Source organism: Rhagoletis pomonella, unplaced genomic scaffold (assembly GCF_013731165.1).
Source record: "Rhagoletis pomonella isolate Grant_MI unplaced genomic scaffold, Rhpom_1.0 Rhpom_scaffold_00013, whole genome shotgun sequence".
NCBI classification, from domain to species: domain Eukaryota; kingdom Metazoa; phylum Arthropoda; class Insecta; order Diptera; family Tephritidae; genus Rhagoletis; species Rhagoletis pomonella.
In genome coordinates this window covers 8,334,986-8,360,520 of record NW_023458567.1, presented here as the reverse complement: position 1 = coordinate 8,360,520, position 25,535 = coordinate 8,334,986, and the positions used below count along the sequence as shown (strand labels likewise).

The 25,535-nt window shown below is 33.1% G+C and overlaps 2 protein-coding genes across 2 annotated transcripts in view; both read left to right on the top strand.

The window, feature by feature from the left end:
- LOC118748718 (probable citrate synthase, mitochondrial) overlaps positions 1–21,438 on the top strand; it is a 32,787-nt gene extending 11,349 nt beyond the window's left edge. The window contains exons 3-6 of the mRNA XM_036483365.1: positions 14,215–14,364; positions 18,855–19,214; positions 19,295–19,753; positions 19,811–21,438. Coding sequence (XP_036339258.1) covers positions 14,215–14,364; positions 18,855–19,214; positions 19,295–19,753; positions 19,811–20,182 — 1,341 coding nt within the window. The 3' untranslated portion in view covers positions 20,183–21,438. The remainder of the gene's footprint in view (positions 1–14,214; positions 14,365–18,854; positions 19,215–19,294; positions 19,754–19,810) is intronic.
- Positions 21,439–23,249: 1,811 nt separating this feature from the next.
- LOC118748717 (cytochrome c oxidase assembly factor 7 homolog) lies at positions 23,250–25,345 on the top strand. Its single transcript, XM_036483364.1, has 3 exons — positions 23,250–23,495; positions 23,727–24,016; positions 24,559–25,345. The coding sequence occupies exons 1-3, from the start codon at positions 23,396–23,398 to the stop codon at positions 24,949–24,951; spliced, it is 783 nt and encodes a 260-aa protein (XP_036339257.1). The 5' UTR covers positions 23,250–23,395; the 3' UTR covers positions 24,952–25,345.
- Positions 25,346–25,535: the final 190 nt, after the last annotated feature.

Genomic DNA, 25,535 nt, shown 5'->3' with positions numbered 1-25,535 from the left:
CGTGGTCATTTGAAGGTCAAGTAGGGAAAAATTCATTGAATAAACCTTGGCATGACCTTCAGATGACCTTGAGGAACCAAGGGACCTCCATACTCGGTTTCAGTGACAAAAAAAAACACTTTTTTTTAATTTTTATTGAAAAATTTTATGTCCTGTTTGACCTTCAAATGACCTGGAAGCTGACATTATGGAGGTTAACGGAACTCGGATTCGGGTTCAGCGAATGTAAAACCTTATGGATATGAATTTTCAGGTTAATATATATACATATATACATATTTTACTATAAGTTCCGACGAGATAGTTTTAATTCACAGTTAATCACATTATGAATGTGCCAGCAGTGACAATGGAATGCCCCAATAATAAAATATTTAAATTAAAAAAAAAAAATATTTTTTTTTAATAAAAATAAAAAATATATAAAAAATTTAAAATAGCAGAAATACAACAAAATGTCAACAACATAATTTTCTATAAAATAAAATTTATTTTAAAAATGAAAGTATGTTAAATAATATAAATTTTATTTTAAAATTTTTTTCTGTTTTAATTTTCTTAATTTTTTGATATATTTGTTATTTTTATTTGTATTACCAAAATTGCAATTTTAATTTAATTTAATAAAACAATTAATTAAAGTAATATAAGTTTATGTTATCTCATTTCATGTTGAGTTAAGTTAACTTATTTTATGTTATATTAAAAATTGTATGTTATCTTATGTACATATTTTCCTACTCAATTTTTTTTTTTATCAAATATTTAATTCTTTGATTTATACCTATTTTACTCTCTCATGACATTTCATATGATAAAAGCATCCAGTGCAGTGTTATAATACCATAATTCATAACCTACAATTATTTTGTCACACATGTCGTGTGCATCACTTTATTATTCTTGCGTCTTATGTAACTCGCCGTTTGCACGCAAAAGCAATTGCAACTATCAATTTGCTAAAACTCAAAAATATGTAAGTACTTTAGCTACGCTAGATGCATTCTAAAACAAGCTGCTGAATTTTAAAGCTCATTTAAAATCGTATGAAAGTAAATTTTAACTGCCACTAAACACACAAATTATCGGCTCGCACTCTAGCACATCTGTCGCGCATAGCCTTGTGTGAAGCAGCTGTCAACTGACACGGCACTCGAAACTATAAAAAACCTAATACGAATACCAGCAAGCTCGAAATGCATTCGAGTGAAACGTCATAAAGTTACTATTGCAGCAAGAATATTAAGAAATAAATGCCCCTTACGAACTGCAAGTCAGCAAGCGGTGTTATAGTTAAATTAGAGTTAATTTAACTGCGATAAGATAAAACTATTAGCGCGTGCAAAAAAGCTTTCAATGACGTCAATACGCCGAAAAAATCTCAGCATTTAGCTACTGTACAAACATACATACACATGTACATATGTATGTATGTACATCTGTAGGCACATATCTTCTGTAGTTTTGTCAGCTGATTAGCTGACTTGCTGGTCCTTTACAGTTTGAGGATTTGTGGCCAGCATTTAGTTGCCGCTTCGGTGCACTGTGTCACTAATTCACTATTTGTTTAGCTGTTGCACTTAAATTTTTCTTTTCAAATTTTCCGCCATTTGCGTGTTATTTGTTTTTCACAAAAAAAAAAGCCAGGTGCAATCTAATAATAGATCTCATTTGTTTTCAAATTACTTTAGAATTTGTGGCATTATTCATGTGACGATCGTTTGTAGACAAGATAAACTACATACATACACATATATGTACATACAAACATGTACGTGGGGCGTTCCATACCAAAATGGACGGGGTTCACACTCCATGTGTTTGATTTGTTTCAAATTTTTAGGGTTGATGCATAAACATAAATAATAAATAAATATCAAATTTGAGCTTGATTAATACATTTTTAAAAATTATGGCCAGTTTTGCAATCGCTTAAAACTAGCACTTTGTATACTAAAATGTAATGGGCTACAAAACTGCATACTCAAAAAAAATCTAAAAAAAAAATAAAAAAATTCGTTAATTTGTAATGTACTCATTCCACTTTCATTTATTGTAGAGTGCGCCCCATAATACTATACTTAAATATTGCGCAATACTCAGAGCTACCATTGTGATTTTTGTTCAATCTTTTTTGAGATGGCATATTTTCAAAAGTTTTTTTTTTTAATTTGTATGTGGAAAATTTTTCAAGAAAAAAAAATTAAAAAATATTTATTTTCGTAGAGAATTTCGATGTGTGTATGTGTGATTTTTTTCAAATTTTTTCCTCGCACATGAAGTGTGAATCCCGTCCATTTTGGTATGGAACGCCCCACATATGAATCTGTATATGTATGTACTAAGTGCATTTAGTTATCGCTCTTTCGTTTGTTAGTTTGTTACAGTTAGTATGGTGTTTTTTTCATATTTTTACTCCCCTGTTATTTTGAATGCAATTATAGCTTTTGTGTGCTCAATGAATATGTAAAATTGCTTGAAGTTGATTACCAAATTATTTCAGTGCACAATAAATATTTTCAATCCAAAAAAAAACCTGTAAAATGGAAGTGATCGCGAAGGCTTGCACCGTGCGCTCGTTACGAGTAAAGTTTTCAAAGTCGCTGAACACTTCACTGAGTTATCGATCGATAGCTTTTGCAGGACATTGAATTCGGCCTTGAATTTTAAGTTATTTTTCGTTTCCGTGTTTTGGGTAAGAATATTTTTACTTCATAACGAATCTACTTTATCGCTTGTAAATTTTTTTTTATCACAATTCGTAATTTTAATTTTTCGCAAAAGATTTATGGCGTTATTCATAAAAAATAAAGTAGGTTTAAAGAGTTTTATAAATTGATGTTTTCATTGATTTTTCAATTTACAAAACCTTTTATAAAGCTACTTTATTTTTTATGAATAAGGCCATTACTTTATTTCTTAGTCCTTAACTTCCAATATTGCTTGCGAAAATTGTAAATATGCTTGGCGCTCATGAGGATTTAATATGAAACAGGCTTACTTGCATTTTTAATTATTATCGATATTTTTGAAAATTCATATCGCAATTGTATCAAATAAGCTTTTAAAAGTATGTGGTTTAGGCAGTTTTTAATGAATGAATCACTTTTTTATCGATATACAATGTAATTATCGAAAAACTTATCGATACACATATGTATGAATTTTTTTTTTACTAATACGTTAAAATATTTATCGATAAGCATAACAGTTATCATAAAATTACATCGATGTATGTTCTTTATATAATATTAATCGATATTTCTACCAATAATATTTATCGATATTTGTACCAATAGAAATACGCATACAATTTTCGATAAATTTCTCGATATATATTAGGTTTATCGAATTTGGTTTTGAACATACTTAGCCACACTTTTTTATCGTAATCTAACCGGGCAGTTCTGGCAACTCTTTTCACTCACCAAACTTGCAAATAACAAAAGTCTTTCTGCCAACTATCTTAAAAACTCTGTTCTGCCTTTCGAACGACTACTTTACATAATTTTAATTATTTGTATAAAAATTCAATGAAATTGAAAAAAGTTTTTCTTTTTAAGGGGCTGTTTGCAGTTCTAAAAAAAAAACGAAAAATTCATGTAAAATGGAAAAGAACTTTTCTCTATAAAAATTTCTTAAGTCAGCTTGCAACTCTGAAGAAACATTGCTAGAATATTTATTTCTTCACGAAAATGCACAGCAAAAGCAAAGTACCTTTTCAACCAACAAAAAAAAATTAAAAATATTTCTTGTGATTTTCCTTAAGAACTGAAATTAATGAGGATATAAATTAAATTAATAACAAAATTTAACTAAAAAATAAAAAAATTCCGTTGCCCGAGTTTTCGAACCTCGTCATACATATGTATGTACATAAGTACATATGTATATACAATCTTAAACTGTAAACTAATTAACATTAAGCTGTGAATTTTCTTACCGTCCCAGCAAAAATTTCGGTAGCGTTTCTAAAGGCAATTGATGCTAAGTCCTAACCTTAGAATGAGTAACTATTGCTTCACTTCTTTATTTCATTTGCTCGTAAGGCAGAGAGGAAAACATATCAAGTTCTAAAAACAACAAAAAAAAAATATGTAGAAATGCATCTAAATGCTCTGTAGAATTAAGTGTGCAAGCGTTTGATAACTTTTTCCTGATTCCATACCTATCCACTTCTGGCGTAAAAGAGTTTTTAGCTGGGTTACTTTCCCATACACACTCACCGACAAAAGTAAGTAAACATTTTGCATACAATGCTATGTCTAGAGTACTTTGTTGTAGATTTCCATGTCACATGATGATGATAATGAATATTATACACAAACGTAAAACTGATTTATTGCATTTTAGCGAAAATTCTGTTTCACTGTTTACACTTCAGATTCCGATGTTGGTGCATGCATACATACATACATATGTATGTAGTATATTTGTATTAGAGATGAGCGCGGGATATCGGGACCCGCGGGACCCATGGTACTGATTTCAAAGTCGCCGGGATGGGCGGTATCAGGAAGGTCTTTAAAAATTTTGCGGGCAGGACGGGACCAAAATCCTTTCCCGATACTCCCAATAAAACCCGCAATCTCCGCAAATTCCGAAAATCTTCCTTAAATACGTTTTATGAAATTGACACGAAAACGAACAACAAAGGAAAAAAATTAATAATCGGAAAATGTCAGATTTTTTATTATTTAAAATTAATTTTAAAGACATGCGAATTAAACTTTGTGACAGATTTCGGGATCCACGAGATCAGCGGTGCAATTGTGAAAAACTTTGGGACTTAAAAATTTGATTTTCGGGATGGGTGGGATCGGGATTGAAATTTTTGTCCCGTGCCTATCTCTAGTATGTATGTATATAAAAATAAATACACAAATCTTTCTAATGTACCTGCGTGTCTGTATTCTTACATACATACATACATATACTTCACTTTTTTTATGTTTTCTTTCGCATTATCTGATATAAATTTACACGATAAGACAACTACTTATTTAAGAATTTAATTTTGAATTATGATTTTTGCCACGCATTTATTTCTTTCTTATGAACTTCACCTTGGTGTTAATTGAGCTTATCAGTTGTCGTTAAATAAATTCAATTTGCACATTTCAAGGTCTTTGCGCATGGAGTGCATTAGCAACATTAACTTGTGCGCTTCTAATCGCCCAATATAGAATATATAGTGCTTATCATAACTATACGACAATCACACGAATAACAGCCTGCTGAATGCCTCAACTTGGTGGCTTAAAAAAAAATAGAAGCAAAATTTAAGAAAGCCTTCTTACAAATCCCCAACAACTCTTATGTATAAGTGCAAGCCACCGACAATTGCATGAAATTTGCATAAATGCAAGTAGAATGAAAATTTTCCCGAATCAGGCACTTTCAATAATCAACACTTTTATTACAATAAATAGCTAGCGGCAGCAAATGAATTCGCCAGTCTCTTTTATGCATTTCCGCAAATATGTATTTTGTAATAGCATAAATTACCATAAAAAGGCTGAAAAATGGCAAGCAACTGGTGAATGTCGTATGAAATACAAATATGGACAGCGAAGAGCACAAAATACTCGTGATGCGCTTTTATGCAGTCGGTAGCTTTAAGTTCCAATCAGATGATTGTATGTATATACATACATACATATGTATACATATGTATATTAGACTGTACCAGAAAAAACTTCGCCATGCACTTTTAAGTCCAAGGTATTTTTGCAAGACAATTGCAATTAATGGTACATCTAAATTTTTATATGAGCATTTCTGTCGGTTGTGTTATTTGCTTACATAATTCGTCATATCTTCTATATTTACAGTTGGATCTTAAAGTCTGATATATCGATATTTTTTTGTTCCAAAAGTTCATTGATTTCAAGTACCCCGCTCTAGTACTTACCTACCAGATCTCAGTTCTTATTAAAGCTCACCAAAAATTAGTAAGCTTTTGCTAAGGAAGTAGAGCTATTTAAACAAATTTTAGTAGAACTACATATTAAAAAAATTGCTTTGCCAAATCACCGAAGTATCACCGAAGATAGTAAGAAGTGACCCCTAGCTTCGGCCAAAAAACATTTTTTTGTATTTGCATTATCTATACGGTGACCATATTTATGAGAGCCGAATACGGGACAGAAAATAATTTAGCAAAGTTTTTCCACACACTTCCACAAATTTGCAGGAGAATTTTCTCGAGATTTTTACCCCGTAAAATTTGTTCAAAAAAAATTCGTTAAATTTTAGTGCAATTTTAATTTACCACTAAATGAGCCAAATGAGCAGCACTTTCCACACGCACTTTATTATACTCAATTTTAATGAGTTATAAAACTGCAAACCAAAGTTTTTTCTAAAGATTCTAATTAAAAACTTTGAAATTTTGGCGAAACATTGCAGAATTAATTTTTATAGTTTTTGCACAAAGTTGCACATTTGGTATTATATGGTTAAACTGAGTTTAAATTGAACAGCTGGCTGACATTTGATTGGCTGATCTTAGTTTAAACCAACCATGTCGGGTTTAAACCACGGCCGTGCACTAAAAAACTGGCCCTTAGACTGAGGGGTGGGTGTACAGCAAATTTTTTTGTTTGCTTGTTCGGCGATACGGCCTAATGTACATACATATTTACATATGTGCCTAATCATGACACTTTTCGTTCGTCAAAGATCAGTCAGACTTTGTTTTATTACCTTGTTTTATTAGTGCAAGCCAGTGATCGTGGCGTGACGAGTGCGGAGGTATTAGTAGACGTTGTTTAGCGTGCGTTTGTAAATGTATTTATTAAGCTGCGTTTGAGGCGTCAATGCGGAAAGTAGTATTTGAAAGTTTTAAGACAGACATTGAAGCCTGTTTATATTCGCAAAAATTTATGGACATGGATGTACATATGTATGTATACATTCACCTGTATGTGAGTTAATAGTATCTATGTACTACGTAACAGTTCCAGGCGGCTAGCTATTGTAAGATGAGTGCTTTTGTCGGTGCTCAGGTGACACAAACGTTTAATTGACTATTTTTGTTTAGTTAAATGTGAAGTTTTGTAAACAAAATCGATAACACCGTGCGACAAAAACGAAAAAATTTTCAAATATAATCGACAACCGTTAAATTTTTATTTTTTCGATAAAAAAAATCGTAATGTCTATTATTTTTTGAAAATTTTTAACTATTATAATGAGGAATGCATTTTATTGATTGTTTTAAATCCTTTATGATTAAAAAAATTTAATCTTGTGATTTTTATTATAATATAATTTTTTTTTTTTTCAAAAATAAGGATCGGAAATATTCAAGGATATTAAAAAGAGATTTTCAATACTTATAAGTTCTTTTAAACCAAAAAATTTAACCTTTTACTATTCAACTGAATTTTCTCATTCATTCGTTACCCATACTGCTAAGGTGGCAACTCTTGGCCGGAGACTAATCTTAAGGCTGCTTTTCACCACCTCATATTTTGACAACAAAATAAAATTTTCGATTTACTGATTATAAAATAGGCCAAAAACAGACGGATAATCGATTTAACAGCATATGTTCGCGTCTGAAGAACCATTCTGATCTAAATCCATCTATAGCCCGCTTTGACGACAAATGCCATTAAATTTGACATAGTGTTAAGTTATTCTGGTAGCGTAGACCCGACAGTTGTGGGAACTCTAACCACTCTGCTTCAACATGTTCACTTAACCGCTTTGCGTTCATTTTTTTACTAGTCCCATAGCAGATGGGTGAATCTCCGCACTGTAGATTTTGCAAATATTAAAATGCAGGTATTTGTGTGCAATAGGATCTTTCTTGCTGAGTGTACGCACCGATGTGTATCCGATACTCAATGCGGTTTTCCTTAATAGCTCCATTAGAGCGTGTAATTAGCAAAACCAAAAATAAGCTTTGTAGTCAAAGTATCAAATGCCTAGCAATTACAGAGCAATGTAATTCAAATGTACGTCGGTTGAAATGCACGTACGTGTGCAGTAAGTAGACATTTTTAAGAGATAAAGGCTTATAAATAGGTTAGAGCTCCAGCTACGCAATTGTACTCTTAGAGTACTTACATACTCTCCACAAACGATTTTTTCAATGCACTATAACTGCTAAAGATATTTCAAAAAAATATATATGTATGTATGTACATAAATGTTTACTAGTAAACCCACATAGCGTTAAAAAGCCAAAAACTGAACTGAATTTAACTTTTTAAGCCGGTGGCAACCCACTTCAAAACCCTAAGAACTATTCTAAATGTTAGATAGACAGACATCTAATCCATGTGTCTAATTTAATCATAGTCCGTCGACGCCCCCTCTAAGTTAAGAGAGGCCTCGAATGGTGTCGGTTTGGCATTCCAACAAATTTCACATTATCCTATGGTATCATACATAAATAATTAATTATATTGAATTTCATTTTTCCAAAAACGTGGCAACCCTCCTAAATATATTTCAGAAATAAAGTATTTTCAATCCCATTTCGATTGATACTCATCTTTTAATAATTCATTTAACATTTTAAATAATTTGAATTTATCCTTTTAAGCAGCTGGCAACCCTCTTTAAAGACCTACAAAATATCTTTCGTTTGACACCCATATTATAGTATTTCGCATAACTTATGCAACAGTTAACCAAATTCGACTTCAAAAGTAATTTCAAATTAAAAAGCTCTTCAATCTCTTTCGCCTGGCGTTATGATAAATATTTCAATTAACTGATTAAGTTAAATTCGATTTTTTGAACACGTGGCAACCATCCTAAATATTGTTCAGAAATAAAGTCTTTACAAACCTATTTCCATTGAAACTTATCTTTAAAAAATTCATTTAACTTATTAAATATTTCGAATTTCACTTTAATTTAAATTCGACTTTTTAAACAGGCGGCAACCCTCTTCAAATTGTACTTAAACTAAATCCTTCTCAAACTCTTTCGCCTGGCACCCATAATGTGATGCATATTTAAATTACCTGATTGCCTTAATTCAAGTTGAATTTGATTTTATAAGCAGGTGGCAACCCTCCTGCATAGAGTTAAAAAATAAGGCCCTTACAAAACCATTTCGACTCATACCCATGTTGTAAAAATTGATTTAACTTTTTTAAAAATATGAATGTAAAACCCGAACGAACGGCGCGGATCTGTTGGCGTTGATTATAAAATAATTTCAATTAAATTTTTAAACAGGTGGCAACTCTTCAAAAAAATAAAACCGGTTTGCAAATCTACAGGCCAAGCGCTTTATTTTGACACCTCATTTTTGAAAGTCGAACGAACGTTGCAGATCTGATGACCTGCTTAGTATATCTATTATAAGGTGTTACCACGTTTGAAAAATGTTAGTTATTAATTAAAATGAATTTGAAATTCAAACTACATACATAAATGGAAAGTATGTTCCTAACGGCATATGCCATGGGCTATTTATAAAATTCTAATCTCATTTTAGAAACTGCTGGCATGCCTCTTATTTACTTTTTTCTCTCGGCTTACTGCGCCTCTTCGTGCATTTGAAAATACTTATTTTTAAATTTCAATTAAAATCGCATGTTCAATTTGTCAATCATTTCATTACTAGCAAATGGAAAGAGAAGAAACAAAAACAAGTAACTTAATCGTCTGAGACTTTTCATAAAAACGAATTGAACTTAAGCCGCATGCAATGTGCGCTTACACGTTCAAAACTTCAGCACGAACATTTCAAGCCATTCACTTACTTGATCAGTGCGATCAACAGTAACCATTGGCTGTGTTTGTGAAAAAAAACCCGTATTTATTCAATTGCCTGTATTTGAATTGTGGAATGCGTGCATTCATAGCACTATCTTCCGATTGTTTTTACTTAAGTGCATTCGCAATCGTTCGCGCGATGCCTCTACAAAAGTTCAAGTTCATGTGTGCAAGCTGGGTACGAAGTTTGTAAACTTACTTTTGTGTTTACTTTTCTCCGCACTGCATTTAATGGCTTTGAAATGATACTTTGTAAATTACAATAAAAAAACAAACAACGAAACAAGGCAAGCTCGTTTAGCTTTATTGGTAAATGGAATTAATTACATTATTTACGGTATTTATGCATTTTTTATGAAATAACGAATCTGGTAATAAAATCGGGAAATTAATTCATGTTTTTAAAAATTATACATGACTTAAAAAAAAACATTTTCCTTATTGAAAATAAGCTTAATACGTAGGTGGGTTGTACGCTTGAGAAGAGTGGCAGCCAAGCGGATTTTGTGTTACAATATTTTACTGTAAAATTTACACTGTATTAAATTGTGCACGGAAAACTTTAAGCGATTAGCATATATAAACGATTGGCTAATAAAGAGTTGAATTTCTGCCAATATTCGGAGTTTAAGGAGAGAAAGCAGTAAAGCGGATTATCTTTTAAAAATGTTTTAATGTATTAAATGAATGTAGTATGCAGAAGTATGCAAGGTGGTCAAAAAAAAAAGTAAAATTGGAATTTTAATGCTCTCACCCCCTACAATTATTCTATATTGAAAATAATATACACCTGCTTTTTAATTTTGAAATCAAAAAATATTTAAAGGTCGCTCAAAACTTTTTAAAACTACAGTTTTTGTATTGGTCCCCCACTGCATTTTGTCCCATATAAAATACATGGAAAACTTTGAGCACCTTGAGCGATATCTGAATATTTTTTGATTTCAAAATAAAAAATAGCGGTATATTTTTTCGATATAGAACAATCCTGGGGGTGAGAGCATAAAAATTCCGAGTTTACTTTTTCACATGCATTTTTGGATCACTCTAATGCACATGCATATTTTTTGGCGCACTTAAGTGAAAGGGAAATCGCTCACAAAATGTCTCAAAAATAAATAAATATGTAAATAAATCACTGAAATTAAGCTTTGAAGTGATTTATGCAGTTAAGGGGAGCAGTAATTAAGCGGATTTTAGTTTAATTTGTTACACGGTTGTTTCCGTTTTCTATTTATTATATCAGCCGCGCGCTTATTTATTTATTACCTTTTTTGACGCATTTGACGCACTACACTAGCTGCATGCGTCAACTTAACCAGTTATGAAACGCATGCCATCTATTAAAGTCGTTGTAAGAGTCCACACACACAACGCATTGCACTCACGGCCAGGGACACCCAAGTTGTAGTTAAGCGCAAGTTCAGCAGTCAATCGAATTTGTTAACCCACTGCCGCTTGGTGACAATTGTGACAGCAAACCAATTAGATGCTAGGTACATATGTCGACATACAAATGTATAAACATAGCTACGTAGATACGTAATTTTCCACGCGTGGCATATGCAAATTCATAAATTGTCTGCCCACTGTTTCGCTTAACGATCGTAGCACAGCGCATTGATGCCGTCATCAGCTGCTGGCACTCACTCTGCATCATCACTCTCCGAATAGCATTGACTTGCTAAGCCGCGCTCTGAACCGAGTTTGGCTACTACAGCCTCGTGCACGCCACTTTTTGCGCCACTCAGCGATTTTTCTTTCTTTTTCTTTTTTGATACAGCTAAATATGTGCAAATGCCGCATTACATATTCATATTCATATTTCAAATTTTCAATGAACTTGCGCGCTGATTGCATTATCAGCATAATCGTACGTCGACGTTATGTGAATGCTTGAAATCGGTTCGTACATGGCTGGGAAACGAAGTGGTAGGGAGATGGGGTAAAACGTGCTGTAAATAGCTTTGAACGAGCGCTCAAGTGCCACTCTCTGGGCGTACTGTCGCACTTGACTCAATCAAATGTTTGGTAAACATTCAATTACTGCAATGGGCGGTTTAAACGTTCTCCGATTGTTACTCGTATTGTGTGAGAATGAAAACAAACAAAAAATAATTTATGGAAATCGATGATTTATTCATCGGGATTCCCTGGCATTACACAGCAATGTCGGATGGCTAATGTGACTCGTCAGGAGATGATTAACCTTAATCATACCAGTTTGGGTGTACATATGTATTTTCTTGTTCTTAAATCTGTTTGAATGCGCCCTAAAGACATTTGATCGCCAAGTGACTCATCTGAGTAACAGCACTAATATGCACACATCATTTGTGTTTTGTAATCACCATCGCATGAGTCCGGTTGAAACAAAGTCACACCCTCTTGGAGGCATCGCTGTTGCAAAGTTATGACGTTGAAGTTGCAATCATTGATCGTACAGGACTCAGGAACATTCTGGAAGCCTAAAGCTGACTGCACTTCAACACAGAATCTAACTCAAACACCAACGTTACTAAGAATTTATACAATATTACTAAATGTACATAGTAGAACTGTAGTAGAAAAGTAGCAGAAATGGAGAACATAAAAAGTTAGAGAAATTGGCGTAGAAACTAAATGTATGTATATAAATTAGTAACAAAAGTAGTTGGAAGAATAATACTAAAAATTATTAATACAACTCATAATGAATGCGAATTATAGTGCTAAAAATTAAAAAAAGGATCAATAATGAAGTAGTATACAGAACTAAAAATAAATAATAGTACTAAAAATCAAGAGAACCACTCATAACTAAAAGATGGTACTAAAATTATTGAATAGGACCGGGAATGAAGTATAGTGAATACGAGCAATAGCACTAAAAATGAAGAATAGTACTAAAATTACTTATTAAAAAGTAGTGACGACATTGTTCTAAAAATTTAAAAAGTTATATTTAAAATCGAAAAGCGAGTACTAAAATTAAAATTATTACAATTAGTATAATTTTAAGAATGGTAGACGAAAGACTCGTAGACAAAAATTTTACTAAAAACGAAAAACCTTGTGTGAAAAATACAAATGATAGTATGTACTGAAATAAAGACTATTAAATCTAGTTTAATTTAACTATTAGTGTTTTAATAGTTAATAGCAATAGTTGCATAAATAGTACTTAGTACTAAAAATTTTAATTTTAATTTTAATATTACAAAGTAATTAAAAGTATTTAGCAGTTAAAAGTAGTAATAGGATTTCTAGTAGTTACTAAGTGTGGGAAATAGTGCTAAACAAATTAAATAGCCGTAGTAAAAAGAAATTTGGAAAAATGGCTCCTAAATCAATTTGTTATTCTGACTTATTTATGTACTATATAATGGTATAATCAATACTTATTAAGTTGACATACATACATACAATTTGGTTTTAAAATTTTTTCTTTGATTAAACGTAATCAGCTAATGTTAATGCACAAATATGTATATATGTATGTATGTAAATATATGAATGTACATATGTCTGTATTTATGTATGCATATTGACATTGAAATTTGTCGCGAAGATCAATTTTATATACATACGTGCTTCTAAAAAAAAAACAGCAATCTCTACAGATATAAATACATACAGGGTGTTTCTAAAATCTGCACTTATTTTTTGAATTTAAGTGGCGAAAGGCATCTTATGTAGAAAGTTCTACTTTGCCGTATATACTAAGTTGGCGTGATATCCCCTAAGTATAGCATATTAAAGTTAAAAAAAGAAAAATGCCACTCCCCACACCCCACACCCCACAAAATTGAAATGCAGATGTTTTGTGACACCTTGTATAGTTTAAATAAGAAATCATTTCATCCAGCAACCGTCGTTCAACTTATTTTGCTATTTAGCAGCTTATCAGTTGTAAAATTTTATGACTGCTAGACGTGTTTTTAACGCTTACTTTAGGGCTAACGGCGTTGGACGAGAGGGCAAGGGGGTTGGAAGCGACAATGATGGGTACAATTCAATGACAATGACATCAAACGATGCAAGTGTAGCATTTTATGTACATAGCTTTTTTTGTCATTGTGCTGAGATTACATGCGGCGGGGGGATTACGTGAATCGATGAGCGTGAGCCAAGAATTTTTGCACAGTGGGTTGACCGCTGAAATAATCTAATATATAGTACTTAATATGTATGTAAAAATGTACAACATACTTACATACATATATAGTATATAAGAATTTGCTATAAAAAACAATTCGATTAACAAATGACGCGCAGCTAGTCAGCGATAGATTTTGTAACATAGTAAAACAAATAAAAAAACATTAGTGTAATATTTCCCCCTTTTCATTCGAGTTCCAGCAAAACATGGTTTTTGTATTCAAACATATTGAATCAGGAGATATCTATAAATATTTTTACATATCTCTTTTTGCTACTACATTAATCTAATAATTTTGATACATCTCTTCTTTTTCTCAATTATAGAAATTGAATGGGCTTTTGGTTCGTTTCATCTCGGCCGATTCGAGCTTGCGTGATGTGCTCGCTGCTAAAATTCCAGCCGAACAGGAGCGTGTAAAGAACTTCAGGAAGCAATATGGTGCTACCAAAACGGGTGAAACCACCATCGATATGGTAAGTGAAAATAAGTACTAAATATTGCAACACGATGAAAAGAAATTCATTGGAGCAGAGTGCATAGAAATGACTAAGCTTAGAAAAAATTAAAAAAAAGGCGCTGAAGATGGCAGAACGCCGAAATCGATTTGTCTCCTAACCCAATGTGACAGGGTATGATGAACGATCGTGGCAAAGACACTAAAACTTTGAACACTGCAAAAGTAGAATTAAAAATTTAAAGGTCAATTATAGCAATAGCATTAGTGAAGCCCTTTTAGACGGTTTTTTGGGAAAATACTTATAAATTTTCTACACTTCAAATTTAACTCCCAATATAATATTTTTAAATATCGCAGACTGCTAAAGCTATAGCATTTTGCTGATATTGAAAAAATTTACCATAAATTAATCTTTTTTGCTGCTTATTTGTAACTGCTAAAATAATAAACGTTTCTACTACTCACAAAAATGCTACAGGCTCATAAATTCTACATATGTACTTATGTATATATTTATGATTCAACTTTAAAAAATAGACTGTTCTTTTGCTAATAAACTGGTAAAATTTGTGTGAATGCACATATATAAATACAGGGTGTTATGAAGTGGAATATATTTAACTGGGCGTGTCCGTACAGCTTTATTTTAAATAACTCAAAAATTGTGTGTTGAAGCTAACCTAAAAAGTAAAAATTGAATAAAATACTAATTTTTTTTTCTGACACAGATATGAATTTTATAAAATCCGTTTATCTTCTATATATACATATATAGAGTACGTGTGTATTAAGGAATAACTTCAAAAAAATAAAAAATATTTAAAAAATGATAAAATGATATATGTATATCACCCATTAGCCCCCTCTTTTCAAAAAGGTGTACAAGATTTCTAAATCGGGCACAGTCGGAAAATTACAAAAAAAAAAATTGTTAAGAAGGGATTAGCTATTTTTTTTTTGTGTAAATGCCAGTGTTTTGAAACAAACGACATGAATTTTCATGAACAAGTTTTGTTGTTTAAATTCATAACTTAAGAACAGAAGATGGAATCAAAACTTCCTACAAGCGCTAGATATAATGTTATAAAGAATTAGTCGTTAAAATGCCAGCCAAAATGGTCCAGTAGATGTTAGGATATCGCGTATAAAAAGAAAAAAATCGGAGGAAAACGCCAGAGAAAAAATATACCGCATTTCGGCGCCTGTCCATCACTCCGACTTCTAACTGCTGTAACTTCTGAAGTACTGTGAATTTCGGAATGTCGAAGAGCTTAAAATATTCTAATGATGTTGTAGACTTTTAAGCGAAATAAATTTTGTTCGATTTTTTTTCAGGCTGGTGACTATTTCTTGACTATTTTCCTACAGCGCATTACGTTAGTAAGCTTTCACAAAAACCTCACATCAACTGCTTGGTTTATTGAACCACTTTCTGTCAAATTATTTACCTCCGAGCCAAAGGACATAGGAACTATTGTTAAAATCAAACCGTATCGAGACAAATTCTATTAGTCTAGGAAATATTTTTTTCTACTTAGTCCCACTACCTATAGAAACGTGCTACATATATTAAGTTTTTTTATTTGAGTCTTTCTTCATAAATGGCTGATTGCTAGCCGAAAAAGTCCCCTAACAAAATATTTGTTGCAACTACTATTTGCCTATAAAAGTACAAATTATCACTCAAATATGTTAAAGATATACTATAAAAATATTCCTATACCACAATCAGAATTGTTGTGCAATCAATAAGAAGCAGCAGTTGGATATTTCAAAAAACAGCAGCCGCAAAATTCTCAACAAATACAAAGTTACCTATAATATATTTATTTGCTGGCATTTGGCCATTTCAATACCACTTATACTATGCATACATATAAATATATTCTTATGTACATATATTATGTAATACAAAATGTGTATATGTAGACAGCACAAAGTCACCGCTTGAGTGAAAACAATTTTTAAAAATACTATAAATAAAATGCTTTCAAGTTGAACAAAAAATAGCAAAAAAATGTATTCAACTGCTTAAGCAAAAACGAAAGACCATGGCCAAATGGTCACACAAAATATAATTGCTTTAACCCTTTCGAGATCGTAAGCCTATAATTAAAACTCTGTCTTGTTTTATCATACAAAATTGTTTCCCCTAAATATTTTTTTTCTGTTTGGATAACTTGCTGCTTTTTGTAAAAAAAATTTTGTGAGCACTAAAAATTTAAAAAAAAATATGTTGGATTTTGGTAAAAATAGTTTTCTTTAAATACATTTTTTCCTTGGCAAATATTCTTACAAAAAAATAATTTTCAGAAAAAAATTTCATTATGGTCTACAAAAAAAAATTTCAAAAAATAAGGAAATCCATTCAATTTCTTAAAATTTGTTTCTGTTTAGATAATTATAATTATTTCTGCTTTTTGTAAAAATATTTTTTTTAATAAATTTTCTCCCAAATAAAATACTATACAAATATGAAGATAATTTTCAGGAAAAAAAATTTCACAAAAAAAATATTTTTTTCCTAAAACGTAAGTTTTAAAGAAGCAAGTTTTAAAAGAATTTTTTTTTAATTTTTTGTCTCAATATCTCTTCCTAAATTTTTTCCAAGCAGTCATTTTTTCATAAATTTATTGCTTTCTTTAATTTGTATTGCTTCAAAAACTAATATTTTTATAATACATGGTAATTTCTTTAGTTTTGATCAAAATATTTAATTTGTATTTCCAAAATTGTATGATAAAAATAATTAAATAAAAATGGGACACATTATAAAGAACAGAAACCATTTTCTTATGCACAGAAAGCATGTTTCCCTTGGTCTTGAAAGGGTTAAGAAAAAGGCAGTGTGGGTGTGGTCTAGTCGTGTGACTATGCATTTATGTATTTACACATTGTATGCATTATATACAACGGATCGATTGCAAGACATTAGCAGTGCAATTTGAAATGAATTGTGCTGTTAGCGTTGCGCGCCAAGGTCAAAGGGTCAAACTCAAAAGCAGAGAATAATGTTGTATGGCCAAAGCTAAGTAAAGAATCATATATTCAGCTTTGAATTTGAGCTAAATACATAATAAGTTTTGCAATTTTAAATTTGTTTTATTCAAATACAAATATGTATAAGAAAACAAAGAATAGTTATGGAGGCGTCGAGTGATTGCATTTTTTTTTTTTGTGGTCACTTTACATAATGGACTTAAAAAGTAATTAAATGTACCTAAAATTAAGCCAATTCGCAGTTAGTTACCGAAAGTTAATTTGAATTGAACTGATAAGATAATGATTAAGCGTCGAAGGTTGCTTTTTTCTCTTTATTTTCACAAAATTTTTATTACAAGCAAAAAAAGGATTTATTAAAATTAGCACATAAAGAAAGTTTAAATAACTTTTCAATTTCTGTGCAATATACCGAGTTTTCAGCCTAATGTTCCTCTCTTTGATTGCTGATGCATTCGAGAGGGTAGGAGTGTGATATATTTTATGGCCCCTTCAGAATGATTCTGTTCCACCCTCTGCGGCAAGGTATGCAAAAGACGTGAGGTTTAAAACGAAGAACAAATCAGTAGGTTACTTACAAAACATACAATCTACTCAGCAGTCAGTCATACGCTTTGCCGCAACGGGCCCTTTAGAACGAATTTCTATCATCCCTTGTCAATGTCGGTATGGAGACACACCGGTTGCGGCTTTTCTCCATCTTCAGCGTGATTTCTAGTTCTGACAGGTGATGATCTTAAGTTCGTGCTTTACTTACACTGCTGGTAAAAAGTGTTGGCACAGCTGCTTTTTTACAATATATGCAACAATTTTTATTGTAATATTTTCCGCCCATTTTTATAAAAATATGGTTCATTCTACAACAAAAAACATAAAAACAAATTTCTTAACTTTGTACAAAACTCAGCAAATTTTCAACTTTTTAAACAGATTTTTTAGAATTTTTTTGAGTATGCAGATTTGTAGCCCAATCAATTTTATTACAATAAAGTAGAAGCTCTAAGTAGCTACGAATTTCCATCGATTTTTGACAATTTTTTTTCACGCAGTCTTCCATACAAAAAAAAAATTTTCGAAAATACTTTATATGGGAAAAGTGCAAAGCACTTTCAACAAAAAAAAAAATCTCAAAAAGCAATGCGATTTTTGACTAACTCCGAACTTGCAATTTTTCTGGTTAAAAGGTTGAAAACTTGCACGAAAATTTGCTAAATTTCTCGAGTTTTGCACAAAGTTTGGAAATTATATTTTTATTTATTTTTTTTTGTTTTAGAATGAACCATATTTTTATAAAAAAAAAAATGGCGGAAAATATTACAATAAAAATTGTGGCATATATTGGAAAAAAGCAGCTGTGCCAATACTTTTTGCCGGCCTTGTAGTTAGTTTTTGTTTTTCGAATATTAATTTAAAACGTGCTAAAATAATAAAAAAAAACTACAATTTTAGCTTAATTTTTTGTTAACTTCATATGTATTCTAACTTTACCCTTTTCTCTCACCACAGATGTACGGTGGCATGCGTGGCATTAAGGGTCTCGTTTGCGAAACCTCTGTTTTGGACGCCGATGAAGGTATTCGTTTCCGTGGTCTCTCCATTCCTGAATGCCAAAAGGTATTGCCCAAGGCCGATGGCGGCGAAGAACCATTGCCTGAGGGTCTCTTCTGGTTGTTGCTTACTGGTGATGTACCAACTAAGGGTCAAGTTAAGCAACTGTCCAAGGAATGGGCCGAACGCGCCGCACTGCCACAACATGTTGTGACGATGTTGAACAACATGCCCACCACTTTGCATCCGATGTCGCAATTGGCATGCGCCGTCACTGCGCTAAATCATGACAGCAAATTTGCTAAGGCCTACTCAGAGGTAAGTTGGGCATATGATGTTTAGAATTATTGCATACTCACAACTCCTCTCTCTCTCCTTTCTTTGCGTTTTCATTGCAGGGCGTGCACAAGACCAAGTATTGGGAATACGTGTACGAGGACAGCATGGATTTGATTGCTAAACTGCCCGTCGTTGCCGCAACCATCTATTGCAATACTTACCGTGGCGGCAAAGGCTCTAAATCGGTTGATTCCAGTCAGGATTGGTCAGCGAACTTCGTCAAGATGTTGGGCTATGACAATCCCAAATTCACCGAATTGATGCGTCTCTACTTGACCATCCACAGCGATCACGAGGGTGGCAACGTGTCTGCACACACAGTGCATTTGGTTGGCTCCGCCTTGAGTGACCCCTACCTCTCCTTCGCCGCTGGCATGAACGGCTTGGCTGGTCCATTGCACGGTTTGGCCAATCAGGAAGTGTTGGTGTGGCTACGCAAATTACAGAAGCAATTGGGTGCCAACCCATCGGAAGATGAATTGAAGGACTACGTCTGGAAGACCTTGAAGTCAGGACAGGTAGGTTAACTTTACTTTAGCTTCGATGTGAACTTCTACTTACGCTATTTCCTTTAGGTTGTGCCCGGCTATGGCCACGCTGTACTCCGCAAGACCGATCCACGCTACACCTGCCAACGTGAGTTCGCGCTCAAACACCTGCCCGACGATGATCTCTTCCAACTGGTGTCGAAGATCTACAAGATCGTGCCACCAATCCTCACCGAAACCGGCAAGGTCAAGAACCCCTGGCCCAATGTGGATGCTCACTCTGGTGTGCTACTCCAATACTACGGCATGAAGGAGATGAACTACTACACCGTATTGTTCGGCGTTTCGCGCGCTCTCGGCGTGTTGGCTTCATTGATCTGGGATCGTGCGTTAGGTCTGCCCATCGAGAGACCCAAATCGTTGTCGACCGACCTCTTGATGAAAATGGTGCAGAAGTAAATGTAAAAGGGTTTAGAAGCGCGGTAGAGCTGAGTTGAAGTTGAGTGGGAGGCGAGATGCGGAAAAGTGGAAAATAACCAAAAACTAAACTTAAAACGCGAAATAGTTTTATGGAAAGTAAATTAAACAAAAGTAAATAGTGAAGCGTCAAATTTTAGTAAATGATGCAGGAAACATGATTAAGTAGTTGAATGCAATACAATACAAATATTCATTGTTATTCACGAATAACAGCAACAACAACTGAAACAATTTTCAAGCTAGCCCAAGTAGAGAGAAGCAACTTACAACAACTAGAACAAGAAAAACTAAACCGCACCAACTTGAAACGCTTTTAATTTTAACTTAATTATTATTACTTTTAAGCGTACAGCGTATGTATGTAGGAACAACAACTAAACAACATCTACAAAACGATCAGAAACAAATAGCAATAACAACAGCTGAGGAAAATCTACTTATGATTTAAGTAGAAAAAAATTTGAAAATAATTTACTTAACTAAACACATTTAAGTAAAATTTGGCTTTCTTTTAATAAGAACATACGATCAATTTAAACAATAAAAAGTATGATATTAAATTACTTTAAAATAAAAAAATAAAAATTACGTAAATTTCACCTGCTTATGAAGCGGCGCATTAGTTGTATACATATATAACTGCATACATATAAAATTATATTATGACGTGTATAATATACAAGTATCTTGTGAGACGGCATTATTACTTTTTGAGTTGTTGCAATTCAATGAAATAAAAACATAAATAATTGTATTCGAGAATAAGGAAAAAGCTACATACAATAAAGAAAAACCTGAAAAATACGAAAACCAAAATGCTTTTGGGTTTATTGCAGATACATAATTAAGTTATAGTTAGTTTCCACTGAAAAGAAATAAGCAATTATAGCGAAGATTAAAGAAAAATGAGAAAAAATGCGATAGAAAACAGTAATATTTCAAAATGAATAAAGAACAGAGCCTAAAGGGTCATAAAGTTTCCTAATTAGGAGAAATAAAAACAGATATATACTTGGAAAAGCGAAAACTGACGGTAACAGTGAACATTCGCATGCACTCAAGTGTACAAAAACGCTGAAATTTGCATAATTAAATCGTAGTCCCTTTTTGAATTTGGCTTGAGTTGATCGCAGGCATTTTTTTCTGTTGAGCTTAATTTTCATTATACTAAGTTGAACTACAAACTTAACGTCACTTAAAATTTTTCTTAAATGGATGTTGCTTATATTTGGAAAGGCCAAACTTAACTACAAGCAACGTCGAAATCTGTTTCATTTTGATTTTCTAAGTAACGTTAAGTTAGGTTGCCATAATCAGACCTTTATATATGCTGCTTAAATACTTTGTCACAAATACCATCAATTTATGTATTGTAATCTTTTACACACATTTCGTTCAATTTATTTCTCACATTTCCTTTATTAGTCTTTTTTGTATATGCCCTACACCACCTAATCTTCTCCTAATACCCTACCCACCTTTGCTACAAATTAAGCTATAATTTCTGCTTTTCGTACTTTTTAACCACTAACTAACTAAAAAAAAAAGAGAGCAAAAACACTCGTAGGTGTTTTAAATCGTACAATAACTATGTATAAGAACATTTTAATACACACATGTATACACACATACATATGTATCAAATCATTACTTAAATTTAGTTGCATAACTGCATGTAGTGAAATAATACTAATAAACATTTAGACATTTATGTGTTGCAAAAATTGCTGATTAATAAAAAAATAAATGAGAAATTCAATAAATTAGAATATGTTTTGCTGCCCTATTTAAATAATGCACTTTCAGTAATTTAATACATATATTCTTTTCCAACCTTAATAACGTCTGCAAGTGTACTAAATGCGCCGCAACTTCCACTAAATGACACTTAAATTATGAACGTGCTCGATGTAGCAGACCAAAGTACTCTGCAAAAATTATTTCACAAACGCCTTGAAGCCTGCTTGGTATGAGATATTAGCTGACAGCAGAACACGTCAGACTATGAGCCTGCTTGTGAGGGTGAGCAGTGAAAGGAGCCTCGAAATTAATATCCCTGGGAGGACAACACTTTGCAAGGACCAAAACGAATGAGATCAGTCCTACATATATTAGTATGTATATAGATTGTATGTATATGTCATAAGAGTACTGAAACAATTGTTTTCTTGCCATCGATTATCTTATCCTGTGCTTGATCAAAGAACGGCTTAAAAATCAATGAGCAACCAACCACTATTTTTCCTGGTTAGCATCTAACTAATTCTCTTCGGGTGGCATAATTTCCTTCTAAGACCTCAACAGGTAAACATCACATTTTATGTTATTGTGAATAAAAGATGACCATTTTCCTTATCATAAGATTATGGTTTTCAGCAAAAGGTCTAACTTATCTTTTACAAAGGCACAAAACTTTGCGAAGAAAGCTTTTCACAGAGTAAACATTTAACAAATAAATTTATTTTCACCAGAAAGAATTGACCCCCGCACTTGCCCTGAGTCCATATTTGTTATTGCACTGTTTATCAGGCCGATATAATTTTCAACGGAACAAGCACACAATTTCCGCTGCTTCTGTGACTTGACAGTAGCCGTCGTCGATTCGCCACTTCTCGCTCGCTATGTTGGAGTTCCGGTCGCTTAACGAAAAATTTTGCATGTGAAAGCAACAACAAAGTTAGCTAGCACGGTTAGACGATAGCAAGTTTGGTTGTACCTCATTGAGTTCGTTCGTTTCGCCACTTGCTAACTGACGGCGAATCGATGACGGCTAGTAGCTACCTCCGTAAAAGGCAGTTTCCTTCAGTTTCAGCGACATCTATATGTGAGCTTGCAAGGTGTTTAGCAGCGTTGCAAAGTGAGGCAACATGGGCTACTTATTAATTTCATACGGAAATTAAACTAATAATTTTTCAATTTTTTGTATCTCTGAAAACTAAAAGTTTGTTTGCTCATTTAATTATTTATTTCATCTGATGGCTTTCGCTTTTTTAAATGTAACTGGCCAATTTCCCGTTTTCACGTTGGCCAATCAGAAATTAAAGGCAAGCAACACTGTCCGTCCCTCTAGTGATTTTGACGTTTTACTAGTTTTCCGCAAATCTTATTTTTTTTCGGCAATTTTCTACTGTTGCTACTGTTTCAGCCGCCTGTGAAATTAAAAGTGATAAAAGTGGAAATCCAGAATAAATCATGGCTTACGATCTGAAGAAGGAATCGGATGTTAAGGAGTACATAGAGAAGTTGGGCATCGAATATCGTTTCGGTTGTTATTCAGAGAAGAAACCTGAGGGTAAGCACTTACATGACGAGCTGCATGCAGAAAACGGTGGACAACAATCGCCTATGCAATCACTTGTCTTCACACGTACGCACATCTTGGCAAGGGGAGCAGGCGGTTCATAACCTACCCATTGTCGTGGCGCCTGTTTCGCAAGCGTTTGCAAAAAAAATCTGCTTTTATAAATCACTCATATTGCATGTACATATTTTTGCGCGTTTTAAAGTAATTTTTACATTGCAGTTTGCCATTTGCTCGGTGACTACTTGGAGGGCATTAAGAAAGACTTTGAAAAGGCGGCTAAAGTATACAAATCCACATGCGATGATTATGGCTATGCAAAGTCCTGCTTCAAATTTGGTAACTACAGCTTTTTGGGTAAAGGTAAAAGCGGCAGCAAGGGTGATCCACGTAGCGCATACACATATTACGAAAAAGGCTGTATTCTAAACGATCCAGATGCTTGTTTACATACAGGACTGCTGCTGGTATCACGTTCCATGCATAAGGAGATCGACCGGAATGTGCCGAAGGTGTGTAATGGACGGTTGGTAGACCGTGCGAATTGAGTGCTCTTGAAGAGGGCTTCTTTTTGTTTGAAAAACACCACACTCGTTACATAACACTGCGCATACGTCAAGCGGTTGTAACTTTGGTCGAATAATAAGAATGTTCTAGACTCTCCAGTATTTGCAAGAAAATCTGATTTCGCCATTGATAAATTGTATGTAAGGTCGCGTTCGGGAACCGCTTCCTGTAAAATCCTTTACCATCAAACAAACTCTTGAAGTACCTGGAACAGGCTTAATGTGAATGTCATTTCGCTTATCGAAGAGGGTTCTCTGTGGACCTCGAGAATGTTTCTCTAAGTACAGCGCTAGCAAAAATTACTATTGCTCTTATGAAACATAACTTCACATGCATGAATTTAAAGATAACGATTAGCCCGCTTCAAGCTCATTTACTTTCATATCATTACCAAGTGCTAATTTTAAATGTTATTTTACAAATATATACATTATACATGTACGCTTAATTTCCCACTAAAGATTTTAATTTTCTTCCACTTTTTTAGGGCATCGAGTTCCTATCAAAGAGTTGCGACATGAATAATGCCACCGCCTGTTTCTACCTCTCTGGCATGCATATATCCGGTGTACAGAAGAAGGCGGAAATATCAACGCACCTTAGCACACCTGATACTAACAAAAAGGCGGCGTCGAAAGACAGTGACTTCATCCTACAAAAGGATATGAAGAAGGCATTCGAATTCGCGTTTAAAGCTTGTGAGCTTCGCAATATGTACGCATGCGCAAATCTAAGCCAAATGTATGCGCGTGGCGATGGCATTGAAAAAAATGATAAAGAAGCTGAGAAGTATAAGAAAATGGCATTAGAAATGCAAGATGAAGTGAAGAAACAACAGCAGACGCTTGATTTTCAACAGGGCATAAAAATGCCTAACTGAGTGTGAAGGAGCGAGGGGAAGTTTGTGTTTCGAGCGCTACCATAAATTGTAACAATTTAAGCGCAAATTAAGGAAAACAAACATTGAGACGCGGCAATAGTAAAAGTAGCTGACTTTTTATTAATTAAATTAACGATATTTGGAGGGAAAAACAAAAAAAAGCGAGAAATGTAAAAAAAAATATTTAGTTTGGGCAACACCTTAATTTGTAAATACATATATAACTACCAGGAAAAATAGAAGCCTTAGCAGAGACAAGAATCCTGGCAAGAGCATAGTTAATGCGTGACATTTTGAAATTTAGCTTCCTCGCTTTTGTTAGGCAAGGCTAATTGTATAAGTTAAAGTTAATTCAATGTTCGTTTTTTTTTTGTGAGCGGTTCACAATTCAAATCACAAAAGGATAAGCAATAGATAACTGACGAGCGAAATGTTAAAAAAAAAATATATGTAGGGCATGAAAATGAGTTTTCATTTTGACATAGTTACAAATGAAGGCAAACAAAAACTTTGTAATTAACTATGCCATTTTTAAATTTTAAACAAATGTACTAGTACTACATATAGAAGTCGTTTTCTATATT

Bases quoted from the DNA above. Each gene is read 5' to 3' on its own strand.
- LOC118748717 (XM_036483364.1), top strand. From the start codon at position 23,396: ATGGCTTACGATCTGAAGAAGGAATCGGATGTTAAGGAGTACATAGAG. The intron at 23,496-23,726 runs GTAAGCACTTAC...TTTACATTGCAG, and splicing joins TTCAGAGAAGAAACCTGAGG to TTTGCCATTTGCTCGGTGAC. The intron at 24,017-24,558 runs GTGTGTAATGGA...CCACTTTTTTAG, and splicing joins TCGACCGGAATGTGCCGAAG to GGCATCGAGTTCCTATCAAA.